Source organism: Amblyraja radiata, chromosome 21, assembly GCF_010909765.2.
Source record: "Amblyraja radiata isolate CabotCenter1 chromosome 21, sAmbRad1.1.pri, whole genome shotgun sequence".
NCBI classification, from domain to species: domain Eukaryota; kingdom Metazoa; phylum Chordata; class Chondrichthyes; order Rajiformes; family Rajidae; genus Amblyraja; species Amblyraja radiata.
In genome coordinates this window covers 19,694,728-19,707,830 of record NC_045976.1, presented here as the reverse complement: position 1 = coordinate 19,707,830, position 13,103 = coordinate 19,694,728, and the positions used below count along the sequence as shown (strand labels likewise).

Below are 13,103 nucleotides of genomic sequence, written 5' to 3'. Positions count from 1 at the left end.
GATGTCAAATGATATGCATCTCTGTGTTGTAGAGCTTATGCAAAACTATTGAGTGAACTGGAAGAACACATGATGAGCCTGCACCCTGGCACCAACTTGGATGAGATAACATCAACTTTAGTTATGATGGCTGGGTGTGGAGCAGTCACTGCAGGGCAGAAATAACAACTCTGAACAATAGGGCTTCAAAAAACACAGGCAACTTTAAAATGTGCAAAGTCAGATCAAGAAATAACTCATCAAGAATGTTAGGCTACACTTCAAGTCAGTTGACAAGGTCCTTTCTTTTCTTGGAAACCATTAATGAATCATTCGCATAATTTCTGGAGATAACATGCCATGAGAATATAACGTTACCTTCTGCAGCGGTTCAAGTAGCTTTCCAACTATCAGGATGGCAATCATTACAATTACTGCAGTTAAAAGCCCAGCAACCTGCAATAAACACATGCGAGAATCTTTACTAAGTCATTTATGTTAACAAGTAACATTTGTGTTGCAGTACAGGATTAAAAAACCACATGTGATGCGAGATCCCCCTCCATTTTGTTTATTCATAAAACACAATCGAAACATTGTGCCATTAAACATAGAAAATATGTGCAGGAGGAGGCCATTCGGCCATTCGGCCCTTCGAGCCAGCACCGCCATTCATTGTGATCATGGCTGATCGTCTCTGATCAATAACCCGTGCCTGCCTTCTCCCCATATCCCTCGACTCCACTAGCCCCTAAAGCTCTATCTAACTCTCTCTTAAATCCATCCAGTGACTTGACCTCCACTGCCCTCTGTGGCAGGGAATTCCATAAATTCACAACTCTCTGGGTGAAAAAGTTTTTTCTCTCCTCAGTCCTAAATAACCTCCCCCTTATTCTAAGACTGTGGCCCCTGGTTCTGGACTCGCCCAACATTGGGAACATTTTTCCTGCATCTAGTTTGTCCAGTCCTTTTATAATTTTATATGTTTCTATAAGATTCCCCCTCATCCTTCTAAACTCCAGTGAATACAAGCCTAGTCTTTTCAATCTTTCCTCATATGACAGTCCCGCCATCCCAGGGATCAATCTAGTGAACCTACGCTGCACTGCCTCAATCACAAGGATTGACAGACACTTGTACCAAATTAAGTCACTGAACAATATAGCACAAAAGGTCACAAGAAATCGTCGACCCTTCATGCCCACTGTGCTTCAATAACATTACCGCTGACTTCTGACCTCAGTGCAGGAAACAATCTCCAACTTTTCATCTCTTGATTACCTGACTATCCAAAATATCAACCTCCGTGTTGAGAAGACATGACCAAGCCTCCGCAGCTATCTGGTGCAGAAAATTCCAAAGATTTCTTTATTCCCTGGGTGAAGAAACCGCTCATCTTTGTCATGAATTGCTGATCCCTTATTTTGAAGCTGTGACTGCTAATTCTAGGTACTCAGCCAAGAGAAAAACATTTTCTGCGACTGCCCCATAAGTAGAATTCAATCAGAATGGTATCTATCCTGACTGGCTCATCAAAATACCTCCAATTAATCCCAATTCCTGCCCTAGTCCATGATCTTGGAATTTTTTCAATTCCAATTCTGTCCCTTTTGATAATTCATGTACATTTTGCTTTCGCCATCCTTTTTGTCAGAGCATTCCAGAACCTTGTATCTTATTGCCCAAAGTTAGCTCTCTTCATTAAACACCATGCTCTTTTCCTAACTACCCAAAATCTAGATTTTCTACTTACACACCAGAGTACGCAGCTTGGAAACGGGTCCTTCAGCCCAACTTGTCCATGCCCACCACAATGCCCCATCTAAGCTGGTATCATTTGACCATGTTTGGCCAAGATCCTTCTAAACCTTTTCTATCCATCATTTCCCTGCAAACGTTTCCCAACAACGGAAGTCCAATCATTTATAAATAGAGACCCATGCTAAACTTTGATAAAGCCACAAATTCTTGAAGAGCCATTTCAATTTGTCCTGACTAAGGATTTGTATAGAAACATAGAAACATAGAAATTAGGTGCAGGAGTAGGCCATTCGGCCCTTCGAGCCTGCACCGCCATTCAATATGATCATGGCTGACGTTCCAGGTCTCAGTTCAGGCTCCTCCTCTAAAATTGTATCATTAAGTCTATGTTGCCTCTCCTTGTTCTTTCTCCCAAAATGTATCAGTTCACATTTCTCCACATTAAATTGCATGTTCGCCACCCTGTTTGCTACATTTCTTTTATTTGAAAGTGTTGAAATCACAAGCCCCGATGTCAAGATCATTAAAATGCATTCAAGAATACTGGCCCCAACACAGAGAAATAAAGAAGTGAATGAAGAATTAACATATCCTGAGAGCGATGCCGTCTGGAGCTATGCTCCTGGTAGGGCCACTCATGGCAGTAAGTTTGAGGGGGAGGTCTCTGACAAAGAGCAATCCAACCAAGACCTCAGCAGTGGAACAGGCGGAGGATGATGGCTGACCTTAGTGGAGCATCACAACGGCTGGGAAGGGGATGACGGCTGCAGCAGAAAAGGGTCTCCGGTCGTCTTGGACTCCATGCCACTGGATCCTGACCCAGATCTGTCAAGGACCGTGTGGTGGCTGTCTGTGCACCAGTCTCTCCACGTTAAACAAAGTCACGCACAGGCATCCTCCATATATGGAATCGCACCCTGGAGACACCCATGGTCAGCCTTGACCAATGGAGGCCTTAGACCATTCACTCCATTCCACGGCAAGTCAACAGTCAATGTATCAGCCCAACACATAATGTAATTGTGATTGAATAAGATATAAATTAATATATCTAGTATGGTTTATTACCTGAGTTTTTCCACCTGTACTTTCCTGTATGGCTGTGCGTGACAGAGCGGTACCCGCCAAAAAGCTTGAGAAGCAGCCAGCAAAAATGTTGGAAATTCCCAGAGCTATAAATTCCTGTAAAATTGAACAAAAATGTAAATGATAACATTAAAAAACAGTAAGCACATAGCATTTCCCTTTGTTGTCCTATTTTGAATAGTGCATAACATGTTCCCACATAGACAACATTATGCATACATAAAGTAAATCACTTTACACTTATTGTGCTTTTGTTTGTAAACCACTTGTGGCATTATTCCAGCAGTAGAAATGGGCAGATAGATCCTAGGTTCCTTTTTACCTAAGGAATGAAGAAAACCATATTGGATAGCTTTGAAAAATGGGCAGTGAGATCACAATGTACAATAAATCTAATCCATTTTGACCTGCAAGTTCGATAACATTATTTCACGCTGCTTCCTGGAATGAAGAGTCATAGCTTCCAGATCCGAGATTAATAAAATTTGGATGAACTTCTGAAGTCAGGGCAATTTTTTGGCAGCACCCCCCCGATAGGCTTCACAAATTGAGGCAAGGACTGTAAACACAAACCTGTACTTCTTGACAACCAACATTCCTACACCAGCCAAATTGCAAACACTTGAAGCTTTTATGTCGCACATGTTCTTCCTGCTTCTCAACCGGGTTCTCCATGCAAATGGAAGTTGCCTTTTACCATGTAGACCATATTTCATAATTTACTTAAGATAATATTTCAGGGGAGAGAAGGGGGGGAAGAGAAGGGGGGGAGAGAGAAGTGGGGGAGAGAGAAGGGGGGGGAGAGAGAAGGGGGGTGAGAGAAGGGGGGGGAGAGAGAAGGGGGGGGAGAGAGGAGGGGGGGGGAGGAGAAGGGGAGGGGATGGAACTGGGGGGGGAGAAGGGGGGGGGAGAAGAGAAGGGGGGAAGAAGAGAAGGTGGGAGAGAGAGCGGAACGAGAAGGGGGGAGAGAAGAGGCAAGGGGGGGAGAGAAGAGAAGGGGGGAGAAGAGAAGGGGGGAGAGAAGAGAAGGGGGGAGGAGAAGACGAAGGGGGGAGAAGAGAAGGGGGGAGAAGAGACGGGGGGGAGAAGAGACGGGGGGGAGAAGAGACGGGGGGGAGAAGGCAGCGGGTTGGGAGAAGAGATAGGGGGGGAAGAGACGAACTGAAGGAAAAGAAGGGGGGCGGGGGAGAAGAGCGAATAGGGGGTGGGAAAGAGCTGGTAGGATAAGAAAAGGAGAACGGGGAGAGAGGGAAGGGGGGGCAGAAGGTGGGTGAAGAGAGAACGGGGGCGGAGAAGAGAAGGGGGGGTGAAGAGGGGGAGAAAGAGAAGGGGGGGGAGAAGAGAAGGGGGAGAGAGAAGGGGGGGGAGGAAGAGAAGGGGGGGAGAGAAGAGAGGGGGGGGGAAGACGAGGAAAGGAGGAAGGGGGGGGGAGAAGAGAAGGGGGGGGAGAAGAGAAAGAGGGGGGAGAAGAGAGGGGGTGGAGAGAGAAGGGGGGGGGGGAGGAAGTAAGAGAAGGGGGGGAGAGGAGGGGAGAGGAGAAGGGGGGGAGAAGAGTAAGGTGGGGGGAGGAAGGAGAGAGGGGGGAGAACGAGATGGGCGGGGGGAGAAGAGAAGGGGGGGAGAGGACGAGAAGAGAAAGGTGGGGGAGAAGAGAAGGGGGGAGAAGAGAAGGGGGGAGAAGAGAACGGCGGGGGAGAAGAGTGAAGGGGGGAGAAGAGGAAGCGGGGGAGAGAGAAGGGGGGGAGAGAGAGAAGGGGGGGTGAGAAGAGAAGGAGGGGGGAGAAGGGGGGGAGAGAAGAGAAGGGGGGGGGAGAGAAGAGAAGGGTGGGGGAGACGCAGAGAGAAGGGGGGGAGCGGAAGAGGAAGGGGGGGGAGAAGAGAAGGGGGGGAGAAGGGGGGAGAGGAATGAGAAGGGGGGGCAGAGAAGAGAACGGGGGGGATGAGAGAAAGAGAAGGGGGGGAGAAGAGAAGGGGGGGAGTAAGAGAAGGGGGGGAGAAGGGGGAGAGAAGAGAAGGGGGGGGGGGAGAGAAGAAGGGAAGGGGGGGGAGACGAGAAGGGGGGGGGAGAGAAGAGACGGGGGGGGAAAAGAAGGGGGGGGGAGAAGAGAAGGGGGGGAGAGAAGAGAAGGGGGGAGAAGAGAAGGGGGGGAGAGAAGAGAAGGGGGGAGAGAAGAGAAGGGGGGGAGAGAAGAGAAGGGGGGAGAAGAGAAGGGGGGAGAGAAGAGAAGGGGGGGAGAAGAGAAGGGGGGGAGAAGAGAAGGGGGGGAGAAGAGAAGGTGGGGAGAAGAGAAGGGGGGGAGAAGAGAAGGGGGGGAGAAGAGAAGGGGGGGGAGAAGAGAAGGGGGGAGAGAAGAGAAGGGGGAGAAGAGAAGGGGGGGAAGAGAAGGGGGGGGAAGAGAAGGGGGGGAGAGAGAAGGGGGGAAGAAGGAAAAGGAGAAGAGAAGGGGGGGATGAGAAGGGGGGGAGAGAAGGTGGGGAGAGAAGGGGGGGGAGAGAAGGGGGGGGAGAGAGAAGGGGGGGAGAGAAGGGGCGGACGAGAAGGGGGGGAGAGAAGGGGGGGAGAGAAGGGGCGGAGAGAAGGGGGGAGAGAAGGGGGGGAGAGAAGGGGGGGGGAGAGAAGGGGGGAGAGAAGGGGGGGGAGAGAAGGGGGGGGAGAGAAGGGGGGGGAGAGAAGGGGGGGGAGAGAAGGGGGGGGAGAGAAGGGGGGGGAGAGAAGGGGGGGAGAGAAGGGGGGGAGAGAAGGGGGGAGAGAGAAGGGGGGAGAGAAGGGGGGGGAGAGAAGGGGGGGAGAGAAGGGGGGGAGAGAAGGGGGGGGAGAGAAGGGGGGGGAGAGAAGGGGGGGAGAGAAGGGGGGAGAGAGGGGAGGGGAGAGAAGGGGGGGTTAGAGAAGGGGGGGTTAGAGAAGGGGGGGTTAGAGAAGGGGGGGTTAGAGAAGGGGGGTAGAGAAGGGGGGTAGAGAAGGGGGGTAGAGAAGGGGGGAGAGAAGGGGGGGAGAGAAGGGGGGGAGAGAAGGGGGGGAGAGAAGGGGGGGAGAGAAGGGGGGGAGAGAAGGGGGGGAGAGAAGGGGGGGGAGAGAAGGGGGGGGAGAGAAGGGGGGGGAGAGAAAGGGGGGAGAGAAGGGGGGGAGAGAAGGGGGGGAGAGAAGGGGGGAGAGAAGGGGGGAGAGAAGGGGGGAGAGAAGGGGGGTGAAAAGGGGGGGGAGAGAAGGTGGGTGAGAGAAGGGGGGGGAGAGAAGGGGGGGAGAGAAGGGGGGGAGGGAAGGGAGGGGAGAGAAGGGGAGGGGAGAGAAGGGGGGGAGAGAGGAGAGACTTTTAAGAAGCCAGACAAGTTTTAATAAGCCAGAGATACACAGCTGTGAGGTTTAGCGGGCATTTAACATTACCGGTCGGTTTTCCTTGGATCTGAAAACTCGTCCTTATGTTTTTTTCCCCCAATGACCCAATGAAAATGCCCGGTCAGCAAGGGAGATTAACTAAAAACTACCTACAGTTACCTCGACTACCTACAACGACATGGCGACCCCACTACCACTGCACCTACGACTACAAAAGTATCGATTTTCTCCATGGCGACCAATTTTTGGTCGCAGAAATTTTTTCAACACATTTAAATATTTGCTACGACCATACTGAGGCTGCGACAAGTTCCCAGAATGCGGGAACTCCTCTCGACCATGAAGGAGACCACCTGCGACCATGTGGCGATCTTGTGGCGAGCGCACAGTCTCCTAAACGCGCCTACGTGGGACAGGCCCTTTATGTTCATTTATAGCCCAAAGATGAATGGTATTAAGATTGCCTTAGTTCCCATTTTGGTATAAGGCAGGGCTTGTGATAACTGTCCTGCCACAATCATTTCACAGCTTGGATCTTTGCCGTGCAAAATTGAGTCAAGGACTGCACTCCTGTTTCTAAACATCCTGTTTCCTTGCGATGATCCTGGCATGCAGTTGATTCAAGTCTGAATGCTATAATGAAGTACCAGGCACAGCAATGTCTGAGGAGTCCATATCCACTTGCACCACCACAAAGCAAAATTGGCCCACGGTTTTCTGTTTAGTTTGAACAAAATGATAATAAACACCACCTTTTAAAGTACCAGAGTTAATAGATTTTATAGCTTATTTGAAGATTAAGAAAACTGTAGTTTCAGCCAGTAACATATGTTTTATTTTCCAAATAATGCATGCCACCTGAACTCCTGTAATTATTTTTCATGTTTAAAAGATACCAAAAATGAAACTGAATAGCAAACATAGGGATGTAAAACAGACTGCAGTGGAATTCCTGCCTGGTCAGCCTCCTGCACATCAGCAGAAAATTGGGAAGTGCTAACAAACAGGTATGCTTGTCACCCATTTCACAAGCCCGTTGATATTAATCTTCAATCAAGAAACCTTCAAACTTTTAATATCAGGTCATACATCTGAATTTCCATTGGATTGTGCACAAAGTGCAAAATAATGTCACTCCAGATCTACAGTTGCGCAAATAATATAAAAATCAAACTGCTATCTGGCATCAGAAACGTATACAAGTTTCAAATGCAAGAACTTTCAATAACAGTCGGAACTTGGTGACTAATTTTACATTGATTTATCAGTGCAATACAACCATATCCGAGATAAATATGCAAACTCGACCATTTTCACTTGACATGCAATTCCGCTTTCAGAAGTTCGACGGTATGTTCAAACCTTTTCTCACCTGGTTTCCATCAATTGCATAATTGTGCTTGGTGCCGAACACTTTAGCTACAGAAACAGCAACAGCATATCCCACTATAGCAATAGAAAATGCTGATGCTCCCATTTGACTAAACAGGCTCACATCTGGAGGCTTTGGTGGTAGAAATCTGTATACGGGTGGAAATAAACATTTCCAAAATTATTCCGACAAAAATTAAATTCTCTGTAACAGAGGATCCCACCAGAATCTTTAGAATTTAAGAGTTAGGAAATTATAAAAGGAAGCAGAAATCTTAAAAAGTCTTACCCTGTTGGAATGCTGTTGATAATACCCGCATTATATTTTTCTTTCAAATTAGCACCATATGAGACTCCTGTAGCTACAATAGTCTGAAATAAGAATCATATATATTTGAATATTAACCACTATTTATATATCATTACTCTTCCCTGCATCTTTACCAACTCAATGTATGTCAATAGCTCAAAATTGTGACATTACCACACCCTCCATCCTTTTTCCTTACATTTTCAGAATTAAAACCATGTCCAATATTATTTTACAGCCACTTGATTACAGTTATTTATTTTAAAAATACTTGTGTGCTATGCTCCTACATGCAAATTATTTCGCAGTTGCCCAGAGCTGGAAAGTCTGAGCCAACTCTCATGCTAAGATTATATAAACCAGGTCTGATCCCAATGAGAAGATGCAAGGTTGCTTCCAAGTAATGGTTTAAACCCAGTATCTAGCCATCAAAACTTAAACTGACATTTCAGTGCAATATTGAGTGATTGTAGCACTGGGTATTCTTTGTGTGCAGAGTTACAGTGAGTGCCCATGTGCCCTCTCAGATGAAATGGAAAGATCCAACTAGACTATGAAGAGCAGAGCAAATCACGTGTGGTTCCCCAGCCAATACTTGCTCCTCAATCAACATTACAAATATTTACACACTGTTGTTTTTGAAAGCTTGTTGTGCACAAACTGCCTGGGGCATTTAAGACTTAATAGCAATGGCTGAACATCATCGGATGCAGTGCTTCCAGTTATCCAACAACTCAAAGTACAAACATAAATACGTCTCACTTTCATTTCTAATTAGAATCTGTGTACTTACCGCCCAGACACAGTGAAGAACACTAGCTCATACCCTCATAAATTCTCAATAATTTAATTTAAACAGTTCCCTCATTTTGAGGGGTACAACCTATTTTCCTTCCTCCGAAAATTGACTCACTTTCATTCTTCACATTGTATATAACCACACATAAGCCTTTTACGTCAGATTCCTAATGGGGCGTGAAGGCAGATTACAAGAGTTGGAGGGCATGCACTCTGAGGGCAGCACGATGGTGCAGCGGTAGGGTTGCTGCCTTACATTGCCAGAGACCCAGGTTCGATCCCGACTATGGATGCTGTCTGTATGGAGTTTGTACATTCTCCCCGTGATCTGCATGGATTTTCTCCAAGATCTCTGGTTTCCTCCCACATCCAAAGACGTACTGGTTTGTAGGTTAATTGGCTTGGCATAATTGTAAATTGTGGATAGTGTGTAAGATAGTGTTAGTGTACAGGGATCGCTGGTCGGCGCGGACTCGGTGGACATATTCTCACTTGCCTTTCCTTGATTTAGATAAAGGGTTTGAATTGATGGTTACAGGCAAATAATGTCTGCCCGTGTAACAGTTAAACCCTCTGCTTATCTAATCCAAGGAATTACAATTACAACACAAAGTACTTGTGCAAAAGCTCCAGGATAAGCTCTCAACTAAGAAAACCAAGCTCAAAGTATTATCTAACTATCAAACTAAATATACCAACCTACAATAAATAACTCTGTATGCAAAACACAGCTACCTACATATTAACTAGCTCTTCAAAAAAACCCTAATCCTGCAGATGTAAGTATATTATTGGGGTTAAGGGCCTTTCCCACTGTACGAGGTAATTCAAGAGTTCTCCCGAGTTTTCCCCTGATTCGAACTCGGAGAATGGCCGTAGCAGGTCCATAGGAGTTCGTGGATGTCTCGTAGCGGCTCGTACGAGTAACGGTAGGTACTCGGGAAATCCGGTAAACTCGCGACGTTTTTTCAACACTGTGAAAAATGTCCACGAGAAAAAAAATACTCGTGATGAAAAAAAATTGTTACCTTTTACTCGTAAAAGGTGAAAATTGGTGACTGAAGAACATTGAGATAATCTGTTAATAAAACAGATAGTTCTACCCTTAATATAGTAATTGAACCAGAGTCATTCTGAACCAGATTAAATGATTAAGTCTTGACACAGGAGGCTGCAGATATGGGAATCTTGGGCAAAAACCTGGATTGATTTGGAAAAGAGCACGAGTTGATAATAAATAATTGATGCTCGTGTTATCTGGATGAAGGAAAGTGAAAGTCAGGCACAATTCCTGTTCTTGACCCTGATCCAACAGCCAAAAGGTAAACATCTGATCAAAATATCACTAGATTACCTAAATAAACACTAAAGTTGAAGAGTTCCCCAGGCACAGTGTCAGTAAATGCTGGAGGAAAGGGTATAAACAAGGAGACAAGGAAGGGAAGGGAGATGAAAACCAAAGGGAAGGAGAGGACGAGCGATGAATGCTCCAACACTTACTTACCACAATTATTTCAATCGGAATAGGGACTTTAATTTTATCTTTGAAACGAACGTTAATTTCCTTCACAACTACACAAATAACAAAGGTGAGCAAACCAGCAACGAAGTCTGCAATATTGGTTTGCCGGATGTTACGAAATATGTCAATAAGGGTCTGAAAAATAAAATGAATGAAAGCTAGAGCAAATGCTACATCTCAACAAGAATAGGAGTCTAGACTCCAATTAGTTACTGGGTTTCCATAGGGGATTCCAAGCAATTTTTGAAGAGCAGAAATGTGTTCTACCAAAGTTTTGGCCAAATATTTTCTCCTAGATCACCAAAACAAAGATACAAATATGACAGGGGGTAGAGACCAGTTGTTCCGTCAAGCCTACCTTCAACACCGTGGCTGAACAATATGCCCATCACTCTCATATAAACTCATGTCAAGTGATGAAAACAAATATTCATGCCAATCAAAAAAAAATTCTAATTCAAACTTCTTGAATAATGAGCTAACAGTTCATCTCATTTTCTGTCCAAGTCTTGTCACATGCATCCAAAGCCATTTGTAGTAATGTGGAAAATATTTTTTTTTCACCCCCAATGCAACCCACCTGGTAAATACAGGGCTGATGTTGGTTATAATGGCTGATGGCGTGCCAACACTTATTGCCAATGCAAAATTCATAAATGATAGTGGTCAGCAGAAATTGCTAGCAGCTGAACAAATAGGACAGGCAGTGGAGAAAGCCTGGTAACTATAGAAGTGCAAGCCTAACATCAGTAGTAGAGAAGTTTTAGGAAAGATTCTGAGTAAGAGGAAAATATTCACTGAGAATGGTAGGGACCAAGCAGAAGCAGCAAACTTGACTTTGTCTAGGGCAGACCATGTCTGACCAATTTGATGGAATTCGTTGAAGAGTGCATCAACAAGGGCAGTGCAGTAGATGGTATATACATAGACAATAGTAAAACCTTTGACAGAAACCCATTTAGGAGACAGGTTCAAAAGATTAGGGCCTCTGGGAGACAGGGCAAATTGGTAACTAGGGTCCAAAATTGTCTTGGCAATAGGAGGCTGTAGGTGATTGTAAAATGCTGCATTTGCAATTGGATGCCAGTGATTGGCAGAGTTGTTGAAAGTGTGAAAAGTGGTCTTAAACTGCAGAGATCAGGGTACAAGTGCATCGATCCTTGAAAGTGGCAATGCAGGTAGACAACATAGTTAGGAAGGCATGTAGGATACTGGCCTTCACTAGTCCAGGCCTTGAATATTAAAGCAGGGAAGTTATGCTCCAACTTTATAAAATCTTGTTCAGATCTCAGCTGGAATATTGAGTACAGTTTTGGTCACCACACTACAGGAAGGATGAGAAATTGAACAGTTATTTTCTGATTACTTGGACAAAAGCTAATTGCAGCAACTAACAATGTCGCAAGTTATCCTGTGATTTTAATATATATATATATATATATATACTGCGTTACCATAAAATATACTGTTCAGAAGAGTAAATTAAAAAAATACTCACATATATGACAGAAAGGATACCTATGTAACTCTGTGTTGGCACACTTAACACTAATTTCAGTTGGGAGACAAAGACATGAAAGGCCGCTGCTGTTGTAAATCCTCCCACTAGCGGAACGGAGAGGTAGCGAACAATAAAACCAGCTTGGGCAGCCCCAAGTGCAAGCTAGAATTTGAGGAAAACAACTGTTATCACCAAGAGTAATTTTAATAAGATGTGGAAGCTGTTGAAGAATAGTCTCATCTCATCAACAATTAAAAATGCATTACCTGTATAATGCCAGCAAGGACGGTGACTGAAGATGCAATGACTACTCTTTGGGCATCCCTGGCAGCAAAATCCACGACTGTTTCATTGCTGAATTCTGTCATGTTGCTTGAAATCAGGAATTTTTCATCTGGTGCCAATGATAGAATCAAAGACCCTATCATCAAGCTGGTAATTGGAAAAGGACCTATGCAAAGAAAATGTACGTGTCAAGATTACGTTTTCAATCGGAATATTCCGATAATAAGGAAACTTATTCCCTTTCATCTTTATAACCTTCTCATTCCTCCATGGAGTAAAGAGGTCATGCAGATACAAGCGTCACGTATTCCAAATGCCCTCTGGTCAAAAAAAGAAGTTTCACTATTTAATACCGTTCTATACCCACACAAATGCTAACACATCAGTTTCCAATATGATACCATTACCAGGCAATATACATAGATTTGCCATTATTTCACTATGCATAAACACAGTTCAAAAATAAATAGGCTTTGTTAAAGCAACTTATTAAAACTGACCAACTTCCATGACTGAATTCCATATAACCTGGAAAATGTAAAATAAAATGCTTGTATTTCAATAAATGTAGTTGTAATATTTCCCCACAAAGGGTGTGGAAAAATATCAAGTGCTTAGGAAGGAACTGCAAATGCTGGTTTAAACCAAGGATAAATATAAAAAGCTGAAGCAACCCAGTGAGTCAGGCAGCATCTCGGGAGAGACGGAATGGGTAATGTTTCGGGTCGAGACCTTTCTTCAGACTAGAAGTTTGAAGAAGGGTCTCGACCCAAATCATCACTCATTCCTTCTCTCCAGAGACGCTGCCTGTCCCACTTACTCCTGTTTTTTGTGTTTATCTAAGGAGAAAATATATGCAGCATCCATTTGTTTGAAAAACAGGATAATGTAATTCAACCCTTTGAGTTTGTTCAGCCATCCCATATATCCCATGATCCTAAGAATCCAAAGATCTAATAATCTGCCTTTAATATACTGACGCCTAAATATCACCACTCTCTGTAGAATTAAAATCCAAAGATTTACAAGTTGACAAGATTTCTTGTCCAAAGTGATTCCTCATTCGAGGACTCTGATTTTCCTGGTTCTACAGTCTACAACCAGAAGAAACATCCTTCCAGGATCATCTCTTTTGAGAACTTCAACAATCCTACAT

General features: G+C 44.9%; 1 protein-coding gene across 4 annotated transcripts in view; it reads right to left on the bottom strand.

The window, feature by feature from the left end:
* The window catches only part of slc26a4 (solute carrier family 26 member 4), a 72,703-nt gene that overhangs the window by 15,858 nt on the left and 43,742 nt on the right, over positions 1-13,103 (bottom strand). For all 4 annotated transcript variants that reach the window (XM_033039721.1, XM_033039720.1, XM_033039722.1 and 1 more), the window contains exons 7-13: positions 11,929-12,113; positions 11,660-11,824; positions 10,144-10,296; positions 7,821-7,903; positions 7,533-7,680; positions 2,809-2,922; positions 358-435 (exon numbers count right to left, since the gene is read on the bottom strand). In XM_033039721.1, coding sequence (XP_032895612.1) covers positions 358-435; positions 2,809-2,922; positions 7,533-7,680; positions 7,821-7,903; positions 10,144-10,296; positions 11,660-11,824; positions 11,929-12,113 — 926 coding nt within the window. The remainder of the gene's footprint in view (positions 1-357; positions 436-2,808; positions 2,923-7,532; positions 7,681-7,820; positions 7,904-10,143; positions 10,297-11,659; positions 11,825-11,928; positions 12,114-13,103) is intronic.